The 23,158-nt window shown below is 56.0% G+C and overlaps 3 protein-coding genes across 3 annotated transcripts; all 3 read left to right on the top strand.

The window, feature by feature from the left end:
- Nucleotides 1-6,671: 6,671 nt before the first annotated feature.
- MAM_00602 (uncharacterized protein) lies at nucleotides 6,672-7,904 on the top strand (the record flags this gene model as incomplete). Its single annotated transcript, XM_040819401.1, has 1 exon — nucleotides 6,672-7,904. One exon carries the CDS (start codon nucleotides 6,672-6,674, stop codon nucleotides 7,902-7,904), a length of 1,233 nt encoding a protein of 410 aa, XP_040682666.1.
- A 4,583-nt stretch (nucleotides 7,905-12,487) lies between these two features.
- Nucleotides 12,488-13,684, top strand: MAM_00601 (uncharacterized protein; the record flags this gene model as incomplete). The annotated part of the gene is made up of 1 exon (XM_040819400.1): nucleotides 12,488-13,684. The coding sequence occupies one exon, from the start codon at nucleotides 12,488-12,490 to the stop codon at nucleotides 13,682-13,684; it is 1,197 nt and encodes a 398-aa protein (XP_040682665.1).
- A 2,800-nt stretch (nucleotides 13,685-16,484) lies between these two features.
- MAM_00600 (BMR1-like protein) lies at nucleotides 16,485-22,548 on the top strand (the record flags this gene model as incomplete). Its single annotated transcript, XM_040819399.1, has 2 exons — nucleotides 16,485-20,879; nucleotides 21,433-22,548. 2 exons carry the CDS (start codon nucleotides 16,485-16,487, stop codon nucleotides 22,546-22,548), a joined length of 5,511 nt encoding a protein of 1,836 aa, XP_040682664.1.
- Nucleotides 22,549-23,158: the final 610 nt, after the last annotated feature.

The raw sequence follows: 23,158 nt of genomic DNA, 5'->3' as shown, positions 1-23,158 counted from the left end.
GCAGCAAACAGGGACGGATATCAAACGGAGAGGCTTGGCTGCGTTGTCGTTGGCCGCTGCCTTGGACGCAGGAGCACGGACAAGTCTGCTTCGACGTATTTCATTGCACGATCCAGATCTTCGGGATCGGCGACGTGGACGTACACCAAGTACGCGGCATGTATGGTTGATGTGCCTTTCTGGTCCCAGCACGGCACCTGAATGAAGGACTCGATCAAGGCGGCACCCGCGACGACGTCATGCAGGCCGCACGAATGGCACGTCGAGGCAGAGCCCGCAAACCGACCAAATCGACGTGTCACGAAAGGTGTAGTACGTATTGTATTGTAAGTTATATAGCATCAGCAGGCATCTCTCGCATTCATCAATCACCCACCCCCCTGGTCCAGGAAGACGAGTAACTGTATGACAAATTGTTACTGGCCTGGCTGGGTCCGCGCCTCATCGTCATGATTGTTCGCCTCGGTCGCAAAGATGCGGGTGTCGTGTAAGACAGATGCGTCTGATGTGCCCAAGAAAGAGGACCCTTGGTCGGCTGCCTCTTCCAGCAGATGGATAGATGGATAGTATCTTGGGATTGTTCCACGAGATTGCACCCTCGGCCGAGCCATGAGCCATGAGCCATGCGCCATGCGCACGAAACACTCTCCAGCCATGACTCAAATCGACGTCTGGCTTCTCACTTTTACTGGCATCGAAACCAACGGCGGTTGCACTCTGTTTATTTTCCTTTCTTTTGCGGACGCAGATCCATACACACGACCCAGCACAAGCAAAAACAACAACAGTTCCTAAACTGTCGGTCAGCCCCCGGCCTGATGCCTTTGTAGGAGGCTGTGGCCCCTATTTTGGGGTCGAAGCTGCAGGCTTCGCTGTTAACGTCGGCGGCACAGGAAATCATCCATCGTGGTTGGCCGCTGCAGAGCAGGGATGGTGATCTGGCGGGGAGTATTTCGTACTCGACGATGCGTCTGCGCCTTGTGCCAATCAACGCCAGTACCGAGTAGCAGCGCGCGATGCCCTGTTTCGATGAGCAATCCGCTTTGGACATCAATACAGGAGACCCGGGGACCTCGTTGGGAGACGACGATGCGTGACAAGAGGATCGAGACTAGACACGTGAGTCACATCACGAGGCCTGAAGTGGAATTTCGGTACGGAGTATGAGAGAAGACTATCTTGCGTCTCGAGGGGGGAGCGTCGTCCAAAGAGAGCCCGGGAGCGAAAACGAGAAAAACCTTGCCCGTCCGCCCCTTGTCGAGCAGGGGCTCTGGGCACCTAACAATGAAAAGACGAAGCACGGGCCGGCCACGGGGGCTAGCAAGACTACTACTACTACTCCGTACTAATAATAAGACAACGGAGGGTGTGGTACTCGGTAGTTGTGATGTGAAATATCAAGCGACCATGGTGAGAGCTGGCTGATTTCTCTCCCAGCGAACGCGGAAGAGTGGTCCAGGTTGGGGCTCTTTGCCCACGACAGACAATTCGTCCTCCGTACAGCGTGGGATCGACGGGCCGCGGACCAGATGTCGAGGAAATGTGGTGGCGAGCACGTCGGTCGGTCGGTCGGTCGCGGGCGGGCTGGGCCTTTGCTTTGTTCTCGACGAAAAGATGGAATCAAGCAACATTGAACATTGGCCCAAGCGCCCAAGACACAAAGTGCTGGGGTCCGCCTGCATGGGCCAAGACGTTTCTCAGGCCGGGCATGGAGGGATTTGAATGCGCGAGGGTGCCACTTTCGTATCGAGCAAGGATGTCAGCCAATAAGAAGCCTAGATGTAAAAGATACATGAGCCCACTAAGAAGCAGTAAGATGGTAGAAGTTCTAGCAATTTCCCTATTTACATAGAGCTACATCACATTTGTCGCAGCCCTAATGCGAGTAGAGCGCTCAACTTTTAGGGCTATTGAGGCTATTATTCCTAGAGGCCTCTTAAGTTGGCAGACAAATAAAGCGCTCTTAGCTGCTAAGATACTCGTGGCATCACTCCTTGGCTCTATTGAAAATACCTAAATTACTAGTATGAAGAATATAGTGTGGAAGGTTGGCGGATAACCTTGTTGCCAAAAAGGTACCTACTTGGTATCGCAGAAAAATGGGTCCCGCACCCAAGTGGCACCCTCGCGCATTCAAAATGCTGTTCTGTGTGTTGGTCCTGTACAACGTCCATGCCGCCGGTATTGATTGTACAACACTTGCAGTTGGGCTGTAGCGGTATTTCCCCCTGGGGATTCGGTGTTCTGGCGCCTAGTCGATCCGTCCAAGTGCCCAGGCATGTGTGTATGCGTTGATTGTTGATGCTGTCTGGAACCGACGAGGACGATGATGCCCGGAACGCGGCGAAGACGCATGCAGCCCACACCTCGATGTGCTCCGTAAGAAGACGATGGGTATACACAAGGCAAGGCGCGCATGTATGTATCAGACAATGGACGGGCCCGCGCCATGGCGAAGGAGAAAAGCAAGCCTCATTTTTCCCCCCCCTGTATTGCGACGGGGGGTTGTGCTGCGCAAACCATGTGCGTCCTCGCCCATTGGCGTTGATTGCCGAGCAAGACTCGGCTTTGCAGCAAGGCGTCTCGTCGAAGACTTTGTCGATTGATAGTATCGGCACCAGACAGGGCAGGCAAACAAACGACTCGCAGACGGACCAGAGGGAGTCTCGGCTGGCGTTTCTCCTCTCGGGATGGGATGGCGACGGCGACGGCGACCGGCGTAGGCAGCGGCACGGGGTGAGACACGCGCAGGCGTCCAAGGGAGTCAGTCATGGGCCATGGGCTATGGTCCAGGACGTCAGCCAGCCTCGTCAAGGTCCAAGGACTCGAGAGGGCAAGCGAGACGAGCATATATGGCATGTACTTGCTTAGTATGCACGCATCACGTTGGGAGAATATTGTATTGTACGTATTGTATTGCAGGTTGGTACTCGGCACTCGGCAGGAGCTCGACAGCGCGTCCGCCGTCGAGTCTCCACACGTGGACGTGGAAGGATCGCGCGGCCGGCGGCAAAGGCACCCCACGAATCTGCGACGGGGGGGATTCAGAGGCTTTTTTTTTAAGCTATTATTTTGGTTGCCGTCACGGCGTGCCACATACACGACATGCTTTTTTTTTTTTGGGGTCCGTCGTCTCTTTTCTTTGCACAATGCAGTCGCGCTCGTCAGGCGGCCGGCGTCCATCCATCCATCCAGCCGTGCGGGGCATCGTTTCGGCGCCGAGCCCTCGAAGAACAACCCTAGAGTCTCTGTTGAGAGAGAGGTCGTGTGTGTGAGACGCGGGTTCTTTTGTCTGCCTAGGCCCGCCCTGGGTGCTCCGTGCTTCCGTGCTCCGTAAATTTGCACATTCCCATGATTTCCCTCGAGCAGAGGCTGGCAATTTCGCTCAACGGCGCTTGGTGTCTCGGTAAATTGCAGTCGCAGGCCCTGGGGGCACCCACTGACTGCCAGCCAGGGTAGAGTCAGGGCTGCGGGGGAGGCTGGCGGGTGGTTCGTCGTTTACAAGCCGGACGGGGACGGTCGACAAGGGGACAAGGCGACGAATCAGGTGAAGACGCACACGCGCACAGGGCTAAAAACAAGACGAACAAGACGAAATTAAAATTCGAAAAAAGTCGCAGAGTGCATCGCAACACATGCTCTGCGCGTGCATTGGCAATCTGGGCTGTGACTGAGGGAGCCCCGGGTCGTGACGATTGCGGGAGCGCGCGACGAGTCAAAGACGTGTGCCCATTGTGTATTTATTGTATGCGAGAACCGTCATGGGATCAATCTACTGCTACTGCCACTCTGCACTGCGTACTCCGTACCACTACCTACGACTGTGACTAGCAATGAAAAGGCCGGGGCGTCTGGTAGTCATCAATCAATGCAATTTTGATGGCACTCTTCCCTACGGAGTAGTAATACGGAGTATTTCCCCGTCGGCACCATGCCATGGACCCCGTCGAGCACAGACGCAATATCACATCTTACGCAGGGGGCAGCGGTTTGGCGCTGGCGACACTCTTGGCTCTTTTTGTGGCTGGCATCCCTGTCCCGTCCCCGTCGCTTGAGTGCACACATTTTCACTCGCTGGACGTCTGCGCGAGCGTCTCTTCTTCCCTTCTCCGTAGGCCCGGGGAGCATTCTAGCTAGCATCACAGAATTCGCAAAGGCGCCTCGGATGAGTGTGCCTGCTGGCCGAGGCCAAGGTTGGAGGAGAAGCCCACATGTCCATGCTCGTTGCTTCGCACCATAAGTACTCTGGCATTTTCCAACCAAGTATCCCGTATTATTGTTCACTGTACCGAGTAACGAGTGCTCACTGTCGTATCGTATCACAGAATGGAGTCCCCGAGAAGCAACTCAGCGCACCTGGCTCGTGTTTCTCATCGACATGGACTCAACGCTTCCCTCGATTGGCTCCTTGATCCGACCGACCAGACAGGAGCGTCAACCGGGTCCGTACCAGTCAGCTTTGAAGTCGCAGTCAGCCAAGAAGACAAAACCTTGACAATGAGACGCCGGCCTTAGTCCTTCGTCTGCAGCCAGTCAGAGACAGCGAGAGACACCAACGGTTGGACAAAGAAAGCGCACGTCTCGTAGTATGCCAATTGTTGCCCTCTTCACCAAGCAGAGCCAACGAGACACGGGACAAGACTCGACCTTGCCATGTATACGCACCGTCTTCCGTACTCTGTAGTAATCACTGCCACGTACGTACTCCGTACTAGCTTCAGCATGGGCCGCGCACATGGGCATCGCGTGGCCTCCAACGCCGGGCTTGAAAAGACGGTATAGTGCTCCGTACTCGGTACGTGGCGGACTGCGCAACTTTTTTGAGGCCTACGCCTACTGCTGGGAGTAGCTTATAAGCACTCCGTAGGCGAGTTGTTGAGACCACCACGACCGACAGGCCCCGGGCGGCTCCGACTCTGCGTCAGGGGCCAAGGGAAATAAGCCAAGTGAGTAATTATGAATCGCACCGGGCTCACTTTGGTCGTCGAGCGGCGTCTTCCAAGGTTTGCTGTTGCACAGACTCCAGAGTGTGACTGGATGGCTGACTGAGCGTCTGCCTAACATCGGGCATCGTACGGAGTACGGAGTAGAAAGCGTTCGAGGCTGGTGCACCGTCTGGACGAAAATTCTGCGACCCGGCGAAGCTGACGAGGTTGGACAGTAGGACTGCACATACAGAGTACTCCGTACATGGTCTGGCGAGTGACCACCACTAGCAGCGGTACTGTTAGCATCGTGTCGTAAATAAGGCCATACATACGTACATAGTACATAACTTGCGTGCTCCGCAGCCACGGCTGGATTATTGTTGTCGTGTCTGCCTCCCTCCGCCGCCAGGCACGTCGTAGGGACACCCCCCTGGCAACCCCCCTTTTCCCGCCGCCTCCGTCGAATCATCGGGTGGTGAGGCGCGACTTGTTGTTGGAAAGTTCCGTCCTGTTCGGTGGTCTTCGCTGCGCTGCGGGCTACCTGTGTACGTACTTAGTTACTTGAGTACTTTACTCGACCAGACTGTATGCTCAAGTACTTGAGTATTCAGAGTAAGTGTACATGATGTACGATCAATAATGCTGCTCTGTACGGAGCGGGGACGGAGTACTCACAGCAGGCGCAGTCCGCACGACAGACACCATGCGGCACGCGGCACGCGGCACACCCAGACAGGCACAAAACCACCCCCTCGAGTGCGCCCACCCCTGGGGAGCCATTGGTGGCGTGGGCTCCCGGCCCAGGAGGCCAGGAGGACCTGTGCAGATGCCAGGCTGCCGGCCAGGGTTTGCTCTGATGGGAATGGGGGGGGCCTGCAGTGCTCGGCCAGGCCAGACAGACTTCAATCAACGTCTCAACTGCCTGGCTCCATCCATGCCCTTGCCTGCCCCCCTGTTTTTCTGTTTTTTATTTTTTCGAAAGCGGATCATTGACCCAGCACGCGGCCAGATGGGCGCTGGGCCGTGGCCGATGGGACGCAAAGCTCCTCACGTCCGCTCCGTCTGTTGCCACCGCAAATCATATAAAGATGCCGTCATCTCCACCTGGCCACCACGCCCTTTCCTCCGATCTCTCACAACTTTGGCTTTTGCCAATTATCGAATCACATAATCATCTGCTACATTGATCGAGGCGCGTTGGAAAAGCCCGACGACGTTTTTCACGCTCTTTACTCAACTGTTGAAACGTGGAGTCGGTGGCTGCCTACTCAACGTCTCCAAGAACCACCGCTTGCCCCTCGCCCTCGACAAGGCCACAAACTCTCTAATCATCCAGTTCCTCTCTTGAAGCAGAGGAATACTCCAATTTGACTCGTTCATACCGGTCATGTTTGCAGCAGCAGGACAATTTCTAAACCCCTACTCCAACCATCTACCGAGGTGACGTTCAAAAGAGGGAAAAAAAAAACCCAAAAAGAAAAAAAGCACAACAAAAACGCCAACAAGATCACATCAATAGAAAGCGTCAACCCATCCCGCGCCACACGCCTGAGGTGCGACCACAGATCGAAACCTCGACGACCTGGGAACGATATTTGCACGAGACGAGGTGGGAGGCCTCGGCGACCGATTTGTCTCTTTGCCTTGGAGTGCACTGGTTACGCCGGGTCGCGGTGGCGTTGACGCACGACAACACACGATTCGCATGTCGCGCTGGGCACAGCTATTCGAACTGTCGACATCATGAACTATCCTTCGCCACGAACACCGGGATCAACACCACTCCGCGACTGGGAATACTCTCGGATGACTCCGGCACCTACTCCGTCTCGGCCGATGTGGTTCGACACGTCGACGCCACGGCGGCCGGCCACGCGAGCAGCTCACACGCGATCCTCCAGCTACTCGCAGCACGCTGTCCTCACTCCCCGAACACACATGGAGTCCCCCAGATACAATAGTTATGGGGATTATTGTACAGTAGATGTGAGTGCTACAGATTTTTCGTCGTCGCGCCGCCACACGGCACCATACCAAGCTCCCCCCAGGCGCCATCGTCACTCGTATACCTATGTGCGGGCTTCCACTCCCTATGGAGAATCCGACGAGGACGAGATCATCGAGATTTTGGGAGAAGGCACTTACGTGCTCCCGGGCGAGCCGCGGGCCTGGAGTCGCCGCGCTCCGAACTTGTCGAAGCACCACGGGGGATGGTACACTAATGAGGGGGTCCGTCCGCAGAGCTCTTATCATGTCGATCCTGCATATGCGCGTGCTTCACCTTACACATCCCCGCAGCCCCAACCACCCCAAGCCCGTCCACCAACCAGCCATGGCCATTCTCGCCGCTCGTCGGCTTCGGTGCCCCAGCGGTCGTCTACGGTCCGTCCGGCGGCAAGCGGCCAGCGATCAAAGCCGCCGCCGTCCACGCCCAAGGCGACCGAGGCCGACGCTCGCCGACACCGCATTCCCCAAGGCTACTCACTGAAGAACTGGGACCCGGAAGAGCAGCCCATTCTTCTCTTGGGAAGCGTCTTTGATGCAAACAGTCTAGGCAAATGGATCTACGACTGGACTGTCTATCACGAGGGCCCAGACAAGCCCATCGCCGACATGGCGGGTGACTTGTGGCTGCTCCTCATCAAGTTGTACGGCAAGATTAAGCGCGCTGAAGAAATTGTCGGCCAAGTCCGCAGCGTCGAGAGTAGAGAAATCTTGAACGACTTCATCGACGCAGGTGAGCGTCTCACAGACAAGTTGCGAGCCCTCCTCAAGGCCTGCGAGTCACCGATGCTCAAGGCCGCAAAAAAGAAGGGCTCCGGGCTTGGGAAGAACTCGGGTGTCGAGTTCGTGGTCACCTTGTTTGGCCGAGATCGAGAGTTGGCCAAGACTGAAAAGTTGATGCAGGGCATTAGACTATTCAATCTCCGATTCGACGCCAATTGCCAGGACATTATCGACACTCCTACCCTCTAGACGGCCCCCTCCCATGTCGAATGGAACAGGATTCATCCCTCCCAACTGGGATGCCAAATAACGCGGAATGGACATGGAGCCCGGATGGATTCTTTCTTTCTGTGGTTCTCCATTTCCCACTTTTTCTCCTTGACCCTTATTTTCTTTTTAGTTGTCCTTGCCCGGCATAGTTTGGATCCGGAGTTTCATCGATACCACCTTTCCTGGACCGGGCATGCCGGGAGACTGGAAACTAGAACTGTACATTTTATACCTTGCCTCTTCAGCCTAGTGGAAATACAGGATACGGCCCACGCCTGCATGGATAGGACCGATCTTTTTTTTTTCTGTTCTTTTTTTTTTCCTTTGTCCATTCCTCTTCACATCCTGGACGCGACCAACCTCGACCTGGATTATGTGTTTATAAAAGTTACCAAGACCACTAACGGGCGACCTGTACCATCAGCAATGCAAACGCGGAGGAGACTTGGAGCAAGGGGCATTTTTTCAACATGTAGAGATACCCAAAGTTTTCATTTCAAGCGTCGCAGAATAGGCGAAGAAGCAGCGCACAGATGTGCAGAGAGGGTAGTGTGTCATGCCCTTCTAGATTAGTTTATGGATAGCAGCGTAGCGCAGGAGAGTGCACTTTTTAGACTAGACAAAAGCTTGTTTACTGAGACTGTGGAGCTGGTCAGGCGAGATGTTAGACGTGAATGCACAGTGCCGCTGTTACGGAGGAGTCCGAGAATGTATCACGCATGCACGTATGTATGTACGTATGTCTGTGGTCACTCAGCCAATGATGGAAGTGTGACAAGATAGACGCCAGCCACGTCCGTGTCCGCGTCCAATTGATGGTTGTTTGCATCCACGCAGGGCCATTTGATGCAAAGGGACCAGACCACTCTGCCATGTACTCCGTACCCCGTACAGTAGTGTGAGCTTAGGTACTCCGTACTTGACGTAGACTTTCCGCCGGCCCGGCCCTTGCAGGCCCGCCCGTAACGCTAATCACTCTGCGTCCAAATATGCGAGTAGTACTAGTACTCAAGTACTTGGGTACTTAAGTGTCGAGTGTGCTCGAGCGGGGTTTGACACAATACAGTACGTGCCACGACGTGCGGCGTGCATGTTGAGATGAGGCTTTTTTTTCTTCTAGCAGGAAGTCTGGGCCATTCCATCCATCTACGGATACGTGCTAGTGCGACGGGAGTTGGCACAGGAAGCCGATGGCTGGCTCTACCCCGTAGTTACTCGGTACTCCGTACACTGTCCGGCTTTTCTTTTGTGCATCCCACACAGGGCTTGATTCCTGATTGCATGGCCGACGCGACTTGTCCCAGTTTGATGCTGGGTCCTGGTCGGCCTGTGCCTGCCTGTGCGTGAGAGTGGCGTCGGTGTACTCTGCACGCCTTGACTGCTGCGTCGGGGGCCATGCGGCACTGTCGCAACGCCTTCCGAGTTGCTGATGAAGACTCGAGAGTTTGAGGGCTCCCAGCCACCCTGATGAGAGTGGCGTCTCGCAGCTCGCGGTTCGCGGCGCAGGCGGCGTGGCTGCGGTGGCGGGATGCGTGTATGCGTGTCTCGGGTGGCTTGACTGGGGCTCTCGCCGGCTTTCAGCTGAGGCCGCGATGCGGAGGCATTTGAGCGTCAACTTGTCGACTGGTGCTCCGTAGTGGTGATGGATGAGACGGGATCCCAGCTGGTGTGATGGCTTTTATTGTTGCCAAGTCCACCCCGCGCCGATTCCTCACACACGCTCGTCTCGACCGTCTCGTCACCTGTCGTTGGGTGGCCGCCCCCTCCTTGCTCTCTCTCTCAACTTCTCACCCTCGCAACCTCTCTCCGCTCTGGCTTCGACCGCACTCGTTTCGCGCCAGCCGCAGCAGGTCGAGGCCGGCGCACGAACCGTCACCACCAGCTTGGTGGCATTGGGGGGTTCGTCCAACCACTTCACTCTTTGTCGTCAGTGGTGATCGCTGATGACGATGCACACTCCTCCCCCTGCCTGGTCTTTGCCCCCTCCGCTCGCCTTTGCCATCGTCCGGACCGAGCCTTGCCTTGGTCGTTGGCCCAGTCTCTTCCGGCCTATCCACGGAGAAGTGGTCAGTTGCAACTACACCTCGGATTACGGAGCACTCCTCCTCCGTATTACCACCAGCAAATGCAGAGGCCAGGAACCCAAGGTCCCCCTCCCCCTCGTCATCGACCGACGACAAGTAAAAAGAGGCGAGGGGACGAGCACCTCCGACAAGCCCTGTGTCGCGATATTACCGACTGGTGCCAGTATCCATGTACTGCTCCGTACCGAAACAAGGAACAACGTCATTGCGTGTGACATTTCCACGATCCGTCTTCCGGATCTAGATCGCCATGCCTGGTCCTTGTCGAAATGGCCGTGGAGTCCATACACCCGAGACCTAAGCGAAAGCCACATCTGCTGATCTCGTGTGACGCTTTTTTTTTTCTCGTCGTTTCTCTTTCGGGTATCAAAACCGTCTGCGGACGCAGCGGCTTCTTTCCACCAACCACCAAGCAGTTTTTATCTCATCCCCAGCTGCCATAAAAACGCCTTTTCGCATGGGCCGCCGCAGAGAGGATTTGTCGTCGAGGATTTGTCTTCCTAGGACGAACTGAGAGCGGGCAGTTTGCGAAAAGAGGCGCTTGATGCGCAACCGACTGCTTGCGCGACATGCATCGATATCAACGTCAACTCGCGTCCGTGGTGGAGCGGGAACAACAGGAGCAGCATCCCCACGAGCCAACCAACATGGGCCGAATGCAGGCCCTCTCCCCCCTCCGCAGACGAAAACGGTTTCCAGTACAAGTCCCATGTTGTGCAGCACGGGGTTACAGCGAGTCTCTGGTAAGATTTTCTTCAGCTCTCCATCAATCAGCATGTGTTGGGCGTAAGCCACAGCGTGTGGCCTGCGTAGTTCCTCGTGCGACGCGAAGAACGGCCGACGGCAGACATGGCTTGCCAGTCATTAGGCGCTTCGACCTAGACCTTCCGGGTCCGGCTTCTCCTGAGGCGCTTTTGTGGCCCGTGGTCTGGGTTCACGGATGGCAACTTGGCCCCTGGTGAAGCGGGGGACCCATGTGCTCGGGTGGTGGTCCACGACTCGGTACGGAGTACGTGAGAGAGTTGTTTTGTGGCGGCTGTGTGACCTGTCCGCATGGCTCAGCGGGACGTGGCCTCGTGACGCGGACTCGCAGACGGTGCTCGGGAAACGGTTATACATTTTCAAAGGCAGGCGTTTGAGCCCTTGTTTCACAGATGAGATGAAACCGTTCAAGACACTGCCTAGCCGCTTCTACAACTCTTCGTGTCTGTCTCCCAAGAGGCAACACGGTAGCGCCTTGTTGTCGTCTGGCTGCAAGGACCACATCTTCCAACGGCAGCACACCGAAAAAGGTAATTGAACGCATCCATGAAGCCAAGTTGTATGCAATTTGCAATTCTCTGTAACTACAATACACCTCGGGGCTGTCCCATCATCCAGTCGATGCAAGCATGACTGTAAGTAGCGGATATGCTGGCGTTGCGAATGAGAGGTCGGGTAGATTCAGGACGTCATTTTGTAACCATACCGGCAAGGAGCCTTGGCTTCCAGAGACCTGCGTGAATGTCTCGCGGTGTGGGAAAGTGAGCAGCGAGCATTCAACTACAGGTCTCTGCCCACAAGCGAGAGAAACCTGCTGCGGGTGACCTCGGTCAAGTGCTTCCAATACGAGGATCCTCCACGGAGCAATTGATGCAAGAGATGATTATCTGCTTGAACTCGTCTCGGTGAAGAAGTGCTGCTTCGTGGCGTGAATGGCGTGAACTGTGTCATGGTCCATGGATGATGGCGTTTACCTTTGTCGGCCGCGAAGGAGGCAGTGACGTCGGTTGTAACTAACTTATTTTGTAATTCTACCATGATTGCTGCTGGTCTGGTTGGTGGCTGATAAATTACCAAGAACGGCGACGAGTCGTCTGGGGTAGGCCATCACCGCTGGCTGGCCCACGCCGTGATTCACGCACGAAGTCGTCGGTGCGACAAAGACGTGCGCATCGTCCGATTCCATTGTGTTTTTTTTTCTTCCCACAACCCTCAATGCAGGCTCAAAGAAAACAAAAGGTCTTCTTCATCGGCGTGGACAAACTCACCATGGCCCGCAGCCACGCGTTCATGGCTTCTGCCACTTGCCACTTTCCTGCGCTCGGGGGAAAAAAAAGGAGAGCTTGCCCCAAAAAAGACATGACTAAGCCCAAAGCGGCGGCAGGTCATCGTCATGGCCTTTTTCCACCGTCAGACTGCAAAAAGTCCGATTGATCCCCCGAGTTCAAAAGCCGTTCCCCAAAAACCTGAATCACGAACCTGTGTTTCTTCCCTTCTCCCCTCTCCACCGACCGACCGTTTCCCACGTGTTCAGTGCGCGGCTCGACGATACATGTCTCTCTTTAATACCGCCCCGGACCTAATCATGTACCTGTGACACCTCCTTCCATCCCTTCGTGTCCCAGCTGGCTGAGATATTCCGCACACCAAGAGTCCAAGATTTTTACGAAGAGAGATAAAAACACGGTCGTCGTCGACCACCAGCCTCGCAACACCATGCATTACATTCGACTGCTGCGTGCTCCACGTATGAGCGTCCATGCCGACGGCATGCAAGCCGAACTGGTATTCACAATCACGACTGATCTGGGGGAGTCCTTTCTATGCCCGGAAAAGGCCATCGACCTGGCGGTTACGGCTCACGTCACCTCGCTGTGGGGAAATTCATCATGCCTTCTTACCAGGAAGGGAGCCCTACAGTGGAAGGCTGGCAGGCGAGTGTGCAAGCCTGTTTTCGAGTTTCCGGAAACGATTCAGCAGGCCTTCATGTCCGGCGACACGGTTGAGCTCTGTATCAGCCCCCACGCGGAACTGTCGGGGGACGAGGTCCAGCACATCCTCAACTCGTCCATCAAGAAGGCCGCCAGGGACGCCAGGGGCCTCATCGTGCCTGTTTGGGTCGGCATGAGCGGCCCCGAGGTGGAACAGGACATGTCGACTCGCCGCCTCCGCCTGACTGCCCCCGCCGAGCCAGCGCAGTTTCTCGAGATCCAGGAGCAGATTGGTGAGAGCATCGCCCGCCACATCTGGGATGCGGGCGTCATCTCGCTCTGCGCCATTGTCGGCGCCTACAGGTTCCCCAAACTCGAGACCAGCCAGCACCCCTGCATGAAGAAGCTGCTCGGCATCCTCAACGACAAGGACGGCGTCAACGTCCTCGAGCTGGGCTGTGGAGTGGGCATCCTCGGCATCGGCCTCTGCGCCGTCTATCCCAGGGGCACCGCCGAATGCACAATCTTGATGACGGACCTGAAAGAAGCAGAAGGCAGGGTGCGCTCTAACATGGGGCTCCTGCAGCAGCTTCGCTCTGGTTCGGATCTCGGCTACGCGCAAGTCATGTATGAGAATCTCGACTGGAACGCGGCCCAGGACGGAGGCTTCCGCGGGCAGATTCAGTACCGGCGCTGGGACCTCGTCATGCTGAGCGACTGCACGTACAACGTTGACATGCTCCCAGCCCTCGTCGGCACCCTGTCAGCCATTCACCGCGCGAATCTGGAATTCACCCCCGACGACGACGAGTTTTCGACAAAGGTGTTTGTTGCCACAAAGCCGCGCCACCCGTCGGAGCGGGCCTTCTTCGACCTCATGGCCGCGGAGGGTTGGGCCATGGAGGAGAAGCAAGTCCTGTCGCTCCCCGTCCTGAGTGGTGAATGCGAATCGGTAGAAATGTACCTTTTCGAAAAGGCATAGGCCTCGCCGGTCGACGCAGCGCGATCCCTTGTGGAAGCGGAAGCCCCGTGCGACCAGGGGTCGTATACGTCTAGGGAGCGCAGCTCCTGGCCAACAAGGATAACGTCGTCGATGCTAGATCCCTCTTTGGTCTCTAGGGCCCCGGTGGCTCTCCATCGTCCACGTGTCGGATGTTATACAACTGGGAAGGTCAGTTTCGGCACTTGGTCACACCTGCAGAGCAGGGAATGCCACTATTTTTCCCACGAGGCACGAGGAGCGCACATGACATTGGGTGCAGCGGCTCTGAGTTGTAGGAACAACAGCCGAGGACTCTGGAGTACTATGCGGAGTGCTGGTGCAGTCTCGGAACAACGCTGGCTGTGGTTCATACAGTCGAGATTCCCGGCATCCGAATTCGCAGCTGCGCTACTACCGAACCAGCAAACCTGGTCCGAGTGGCATCATGTCCACCCAAAGGAATCCTAGTTGTACGGTGTACTGGCTTCAGTGGGCAAGGCGCATGGGCGTCGTCGGATCGTTTCTGTAGACTGACAGGATTAGCGGAATAGCACTATAGTACATGACGATGGGCATTGTCCTTTTTGGTTGGTCCCTGCTGACCTGGTTCGTGTCTTGCGTGCAGTCCGAAGCAAAACGCATGTAGCTGGACAAGTACGAGGCGCTCGGGGGTACAGCATGACATCTGGACCGTAGAAGACTGCAGAGACTGCAGCACATTCGTATATCCCCAAGGAGGCAAAGCCAGGGCACACCTTGATCTATTTCCCGTGTTTTACCAGCAGCCAACATGATGTAATCGGTTGCTCGGCATCCATCTGGCCTACCTGGCATCTCTCGTCTCTCTGTCTGCGCCTCTGTTCATTCCTGCCATCTGCCCGGGCCCAGGGGTCGTGATTGATAACTGCCTCTCAGCTCGGGCTGGTTTAGTTTCCCATGCTGCGGAGCTCACGCACGTGGCGTTTCAACGTCGATATACTACTACGTACTACTCTGTGCGGTGGACGCAACGTCCTACGTACTACTGCTGCTACTGCCACTACGGCAAAGCCACCCCATGCCCGGTCCAACTTGCTCACATCTGATCTGTAATATATAAAAACAGGACCGTCAATCATGCCCAGTGACATTTTGCAATGACTAGCCGGCCCATCTCGGCGGCAGTCTCTGTGCTGCAGTCACGACTCATGATACGTGCTGTCGCTTGCCATGTCCTCGGCAAAGAAACGAAACTGGCAGCTAGCAAGGGCCGTGGGAAATGTCACGGATACGGAGTTCTGTCAAGCAAGGATGTAAGATAGCTAGTGGGTCCGTGTTGTGGCGCGTGTGGCTCGTGCCAGTACTGCGCAGTACTTGCTTGCCGGCCTGCACCAGCCCGGCTCAATAGCCAGGCGAGAGCGAAACACGACCGGCTTACCAAGTCTGGTACAAGGCGGCGGCTCACGGGCCAGTGGCACGTAAGGTCTCAAGCGTTGACAGTTGGACGGCGCTGTCGCTGCCTTCACCGCGTGTATAACCGATCATGGTAGGCACTTGGCTAGTGGGGCTTTGCCGCACAACTCTGGCCCAGCAGCACAGCCACAGTCGCGTGACTCGTGATTGCTTTTTGCATGACCAAGAAAAAATTCACCGGGAGCTGATACCCGACACGTACTCCGGAGTCCGTACCCGCAGACAAAGATCAAAGACGCAAGTCTGACAGCGAGCGAGCGACCTGTTGGAGTCGTCTGGCTGGCCAGGTCTGCATCCTTGCTCGAAGTTGCTTCTGTCCTTCTCCGAATGACTCACCAGGACCAGGACCAGGACCAGCGCCAGCGGAACAGACACCGCACATGCCACCCATCCGTCCAATTGTACGTCGGTGGACATGGCGGGCCCCGTTTTATTACCGTGGTTGGGATTTGAAGAGGCTCAGCGGAGGTGGTGTCTGACTCTGGCTCTGGATGCGGAGCAACTTGGTCAAAGTCCCGCCGTCTGGACGTCTCGTCTGCTCGATTGGGCAACAGACAATGTCGTCGTGGTGAATCGCACGGCAGCTCCAGCACACCACGGCCGATCAATGGTGTAGATCCCAGATGCCGCACACGGTCCACAGACCGAGATGGTGCCTCGGTCGCAACCGACTTCGTACTGAACTGAACCGAACCGAGTAACGTATAAACTGACTGGTGAGTCGCGGCCGCGTGCGTGGCTCATTCTTCGTAAGCGTCGAGCCTTTCCGCCTGTGGTTGGTTGTGAGCATCGCCAAGCGTCCGTCCGTCCATATCATCATGAATCCACCACAAATCCACGTCTGTGCTGCTCGCTGACCGCCGGACCATATTTCCGCCAAGGCCTAACCGAACCTAGTAGCTCCGGCTCGGTTTTGTGGAATGGCAAAAGGGGTTCCGACCCCGTCATCCTTGCCTCTGAAGTGTTGTGCTTCCGTATTTTTTGCTCACCGAATCTCCGCCGCCCTTCGCCCCTGTCTATGCACGCGGGAAAGGCTTCGACCGGTATAGTATATCATGTAGTGATCCAATGGGCATCCTGGCCGGTTGGGATTGAAAGTAGGACTCGCATCAACAAGCCTCATCTCCAGTTCTCGGCGTGGACGTTGCCGCAACGCCGACCTGGCCACCTGCGCCTCCATCCATCACATCACATCACAGCCTCTCTGCTTCCACCCAACTCTGTACACCACAACAACAGTCTGCCGGATGGGACGGCGGCCATGCATGAGGGGCCCTGAATCATTCGACTGCCGCCTTTCTCCTCCGCCAGCGATATTGATGGGACGACGGTGGGCAGAGCAGGATACATGGCGCCCCATCATCTGGCTGGGCAAACAGAGGCCCAAGACGACGAGACACATGGACGTGCGCCCGCATCTCGATGTCAGTCTCCGGATTCTGACTTGACCGCAGGCCACGGCCGGACCGCTGGAGCAGACACCGGTCGTGTGCTGTCTGGTGTGTCTGTAGAACAGGCCGAGGCTGACTTTGCCGACTTGCAGAGGGAGTTCACCGGTGCCTCTCGAGCGAGCCGCCGGGGCAGAGCCGTCAAGGACGGTGACCCCGAAAAGGCCGGCCCAGCAGACCTCGGCGCCGCAGATGACGACGAGTCCCTGTTTGACCTCGAAACCGCCCTGCGCGGTGATCTTGCGGCCGGCGAGGCCGCCGGAATCAAGGCGAAGCATATCGGAGCCTGCTGGGACGGACTGACGGTCAAGGGCATCGGGGGCACGGCCAACTATGTCCAGACGTTCCCCAACGCCTTCATCAACTTCTTCGACGTCATCACGCCGCTCATGGGCCTGCTGGGCCTGGGCAGGAAACCCCCCGAGGCCACTCTTCTCGACGGTTTCCAGGGCGTTTGCAACCCCGGAGAAATGGTCCTCGTCTTGGGCAAACCAGGATCCGGCTGCACCACCTTCCTCAAGGCCATTGCGAACCAGAGGCACGGATATACCTGTGTACAGGGCCACGTCTTTTACGGCCCCTGGACGGCCAAGGAATTCAGCCGCTATCGAGCCGAGGCCGTCTACAACGCCGAAGACGACATTCACCACCCAACTCTTACAGTCCAACAGACGTTGGCGTTTGCCCTCGACACCAAGATGCCCGCCAAACGGCCCGGGAACATGACCAAGGCCGAGTTCAAGGAGCATGTGATTTCCACACTGCTCAAGATGTTCAATATCCAACACACCCGAAACACCGTGGTGGGCGATCATTTTGTCAGGGGCATCTCTGGCGGAGAGCGGAAGCGAGTCTCCATCGCAGAGATGATGATAACCAATGCCTGCATCTTGTCCTGGGATAACAGTACTCGCGGTCTCGATGCCAGCACCGCCTTGGACTTTACAAGATCCCTTCGCATCCTGACCAACTTGTACAAGACAACGACCTTTGTGTCCCTCTACCAGGCGTCCGAGAACATCTTCAGGCTCTTTGACAAGGTCCTGGTCATCGATGAGGGCAAGCAGGTGTACTTTGGTCCCGCGGATGAAGCCCGAAGCTACTTCGAAGGGCTCGGCTTTGCCTCGAGGCCTCGACAGACCACGCCGGATTACTTGACGGGCTGCACCGACGAATTCGAGAGAGTATACGCAGCCGGACGCTCCGAAAACGACTCCCCTCACAGCGCGGATACTCTGCGTCGAGCATTCCAAAAGTCCCACCATCAGAAGAAGCTTGAGTCCCAGATTGCGGAATACAAGGCCAACCTGGAGAAGGAGCAGCACAAGCACAGCGATTTCCAGCTCGCAGTCAAGGATAGCAAACGAGGAGCTTCCAAGCGGTCGGCCTACCAGGTCGGCTTCCATCTGCAGGTCTGGGCCCTGATGAAGCGGCAGTTTATACTCAAGCTGCAGGATCGGTTCAACCTTACACTCTCATGGGTCCGAAGCATCATCATTGCCATTGTCCTGGGGACACTCTATCTCAACTTGGAAAGGACATCTGCCAGCGCATTCAGCAAGGGCGGCCTTCTCTTCGTGGCCCTCCTCTTCAATGCGTTTCAGGCCTTTTCCGAGCTGGCAGGAACAATGTTCGGCAGGGCCATCGTGAACAAACACAAGGCGTTTGCGTTCCATCGGCCGTCTGCACTGTGGATTGGACAGATCATTGTTGACCAGGCATTTTCCGCGACGGAGATCATGGTCTTTTCCATCATTGTGTACTTCCTCAGCGGGTTGGTGAGGGATGCTGGCGCCTTCTTCACCTTCTACCTGATGATCTTGTCGGGAAACATTGCCATGACCTTGGTCTTCCGAATCATCGGCTGCCTAAGTCCCGACTTTGACTACGCCATCAAGTTTGCTGTTGTTGTCATTACGCTCTTCGTCACCACCTCCGGGTATCTCATTCAGTATCAGTCTGAAAAAGCCTGGCTGCGATGGCTTTACTGGGTGAACCCGCTTGGCCTAGTATTCAGTTCACTTATGCAGAATGAGTTCCAAAGCATCGACATGACTTGCACCGCCGATTCCTTGATTCCTTCTGGGCCGGGATACACCAATATCAGCCATCAGGTATGCACATTGCCCGGCTCCAAACCGGGGACGACATTTGTTGCAGGGCCGGACTACATTGCACAAGGCTTTTCGTACTATGCCGGCGACCTATGGCGAAACTGGGCCATCGTTTTCAGCATCATAGTCCTCTTCTTGATTCTCAACGTTGTTCTCGGCGAGCTTGTCAAATTTGGAATGGGAGGCAGCTCATTCAAAGTCTACCAACGCCCTAACAAGGAGCGCGCAGCCTTGAATGAGAAACTGCTACAGAAGCGAGAGGCCAGACGCAAGGACAGGTCGAACGAGGTCGGGTCCGATCTGAGCATCAAGTCGGAGAGTATTCTGACGTGGGAGAATCTCAATTATGACGTCCCTGTGCCGGGAGGCACACGGCGCCTCCTAGACAACGTATTCGGTTATGTTCGACCGGGTGAGCTGACGGCTCTCATGGGTGCTTCGGGAGCTGGCAAAACGACACTTCTCGACGTTCTCGCATCCCGTAAGAACATTGGTGTCATTACCGGCGATGTTTTCGTCGATGGCTTTAAGCCTGACAAGCAGTTCCAGCGATCGACCTCGTATGCCGAACAACTCGACCTCCACGAGCCGACGCAGACTGTTCGTGAGGCGTTGCGATTCTCCGCTGACCTCCGCCAGCCGTATGAAACCCCCCTTGCGGAGCGCCACCTCTACGTCGAGGAGATTATTGCCTTGTTGGAAATGGAACACATCGCAGACTGCATCATTGGCAACGAGGAGGCCGGTCTAACTGTTGAGCAGCGCAAACGAGTTACCATTGGCGTTGAGCTTGCTGCCAAGCCGGAACTTCTCCTCTTTCTCGACGAGCCCACGTCCGGGCTTGACAGCCAGAGCGCATTCAACATTGTCCGATTCCTCAAGAAACTCGCCGCGGCGGGACAGGCTATTCTCTGCACGATCCATCAACCCAATGCCACCCTGTTTGAAAACTTTGATCGGCTCCTACTTCTTCAGCGTGGCGGCCGGACGATCTACTTTGGGGAAATTGGCGAAGACGCCTCCATCTTGCGCGCGTATCTCAAGCGTAATGGTGCCGAGGCCGCTCCCACGGACAACGTCGCCGAGTTCATGCTCGAGGCCACGGGTGCCGGCAGCTCTCCTCGAATCGGTGAGCGTGACTGGGCTGATGTCTGGGACGAGAGTCCCGAGCTGGCGTGTGTCAAGAAGGCTATTGTTGAAATGAGAGAAGAACGAGCGGCCATAGCCCAGATTGCGAATCCTGTCCCGGAGAAAGAATACGCTTCGCCGACCCATCACCAAATTAAGGTTGTGGTACGCCGCATGTACCGTGTCTTCTGGCGCTCGCCGAATTATCTCTTTACCCGCCTCTTCAATCACTTTGCCGTGGCCTTTGTTTCCGGCCTCACATATCTCAACCTCGACACGTCCAGATCGTCGCTCCAATACACCGTGTTCATCATCTTCCAGGTCACAGTTCTGCCACCGCTCATCATCAGCCAAGTAGAAGTAATGTTCTACATCAAGCGAGCCATCTTTTTCCGCGAAGCCTCCTCCAAGATGTACTCGCCCACGACCTTTGTCACCGCCATCATCGCCGCCGAGATGCCGTACTCGATCCTTTGCGCAGTCGTCTTCTTCGTCTGCCTGTACTTTATGCCGGGCCTCGACGCCACGCCCTCGCGGGCCGGCTACCAATTCCTCATGGTTCTCATCACGGAAGTCTTCGCCGTCACTCTGGGCCAGGGCCTCGCAGCTCTGACCCCGTCACCCCGAATTTCGGCCCAGTTCAACCCCTTCCTCACCATCATATTCGCTCTCTTCTGTGGCGTCACCGTCCCGGCGCCCCAAATACCAGCCTTCTGGCGTGCTTGGCTCTACCATCTCGACCCGTTTACCCGGCTCATCAGCGGCATGGTAACGACGGCCCTGCACGAGCTTCCCGTCGACTGTACCTCGTCAGAGGTGAACCGCTTCATTGCGCCCAGCAACATGACATGTGGAGAGTACATGGCGCCGTTCTTTGAGCGCGGTGCACCGGGATATCTCGTCCGCAACGACACGCAAGATTGCGAGTACTGCGCGCACAAGGTCGGCGATGAGTTTTACGAGCGACTCAACATGTCGTTTGATGATCGGTGGAGAGATTTGGGTATTTATGTCGCCTTTATCGTCAGCAATTTAATCATTCTCTTCATCGCGGTATGTTATATTTTGTACGATGTGGACATTGATTTCCTGTTTTTCGTGCTGACGTGGCAGCTAGAGTCGATTTCTGAACTTCAACAAAAGGTAGTTGGTCGCATTTGGGTCGCGCATCACGTAGACCACGAGTCCACGACGGCAATGCATGTAGCAGAGTATATGAGCAATACATATGTCACAAGGTCCGTAAGGCGGGGGGGGGGGGTGAATAATAGAGAAGTAAACAATGTCTCCAAAGTAAAGTGTGACCGACTCGACTCTTTCCTTGATGGTGCACTGGTGCACTGGTGGGTGAGCCGTAGCTGACTAGTAGCGAATCTCGTTGGGGAGAGCGCACAAGTGGGGCGTTGGGTTTGAGAAGGCGCGACGGGCTGAATCCTGACGACTCTGATCATCGTCGAGTGACCTCGAGTCTCACCACCCATGCCATGCTTCAATGAGAGACATTAACGAATCGCATGATGTACGACGCTTCTGCCAGGCTTCATCGGGCTGTGTCGGCTCCTTTGCATTAGTGTGAATATGACATACCTAGCAACTCATAATCTAGTACGACTTCCAAGAGCGTTTTCCCAGAGAGACGAGCCAGCATACGCCATCAACGGCGTCATCCGATCTTCACCAAGACAATATGTGCATAGTACTCTTTACTACGGCACATCCCGACTACCCTCTTATTCTCATTGACAATCGGGATGAATTCATCCTGCGGCCGACATCGCGCCCTCACTGGTGGACACACCCTACGTCTGGCGAGCTCGTCTTGTCATCAAGAGACCTCCAGCGCGCAGAAAAAGGCACGTGGCTCGGCATCACTAAATCCGGGGTGTTTGCCGTCCTGACCAACTACCGCGAAGCGAACGCCTATGATGCCAGTCGCCCTGTTCACGGGAGGAGAAGCCGCGGCGCCGTGGTAACGGCCTGGCTGGCCGGGCTAGGGAACAGCATCAAAGACGGTGTTCAGCGGCTCGTGGAAGACGACGGCGTCAAGGGAGTGGGCGGCTTCTCCTTGGTATGCGGCAAATTGAGGAAGAGAGGAGAGGGAATAGCCGTCATAAGTAACAGGGCTGAAGATGCTGACCAAGTCCCTATCGTGGCCGGCCAGCGGGGGGAGACGTGGGGATTGAGCAACACCACGTTTGACGCCGAGGTCGCGTGGCCAAAGGTCGAGATGGGAACCAGGATGCTTCGCGCAACGGTGCAAAGAGCGGCCGAGGACAAGGCGAGCGAAGCGGATCTGATAAAGGACCTGTTCAAAGTGCTGGATACGGATACGTTTCCTGCAATCCGGGCGGGGACGAGCTTTCAAGAAATCACCGGCCTTTTACGACATAGCATTTTTGTTCCCGAACTCGGTGATGAAAGCCAACGGGAGTCAATGGATGCAGCCCGCGCAAAGGGCAAAGCAACATGGGCCAGGGACGAGGGCAAACTCAAGGCGGTGGAGGAGATCTTGCTGGAGCAGCAGCCGGAACTGAGCGCGCCGGCGGCAAATGGCTTTGAAACAGGCACGTATGGCACGCAGCGACAGACGGTGGTGCTGGTCGACTGGGATGGGAATGTGAAGATGGTGGAAAGGGCATTGTGGGATCGCAACGGACATGGGATTGGGCGAGGAGATGGGGATGTTGTGATTGAGTTTGCCATTGAGGGTTGGGATGAGTGACGGGCGATGAGCCGTGACTGCGTCGTCGACGGCGGCGGCGACTGCGACGGACAATAGGATGCTACGTGGCGGGATACCAGACAATAATGAACAGGTTTGAAATTGGCCTGGGCTGGACAAAACGTCGACGACTTTTGCTGCCCGGCATGAAAGGAACCTTGCAAGGGAGCTCGACAACATTGGACGCCGTTGGACATTGAAGAACATTGGCGACAGAGAGAGGGCATTGCCGTGGCAGAGCAGAGCCCAGCCCACTCACATCAAAAAAGACGGGCAGCTGCAAACGGCTGTCAATCACCTGCCTGCCCGTCACCTGGCGGCATTCGCTCTACGCGGCCGTTGGATGGCCTTGCATCCGACGCGTTCAGAAGTTTTGCCTTGTTGTTTTTCTCTCCCCCTTCACTCCGTTCTTTCTTTTTAATTTTCCCAATCGTCTCTGCAAAAAGTCACCATAGCTCCTGGTGCCGGTGCCGGTGCCCGCGTCATTGTTCGCTGCTCCCTCTTTCCCAGCTCACTCACCACCATCCTGTTCGTGGTGTCTGTTTGTTCGTAAACAATCAACCTTGACCGCGTCTGAAACACTTGTCTTCATTGACGGCCCGTTGAATAT

Source organism: Metarhizium album (genome assembly GCF_000804445.1).
Source record: "Metarhizium album ARSEF 1941 chromosome Unknown scaffold_1, whole genome shotgun sequence".
NCBI lineage: Eukaryota > Fungi > Ascomycota > Sordariomycetes > Hypocreales > Clavicipitaceae > Metarhizium > Metarhizium album.
This window is presented reverse-complemented; position numbering and strand designations above follow the sequence as displayed.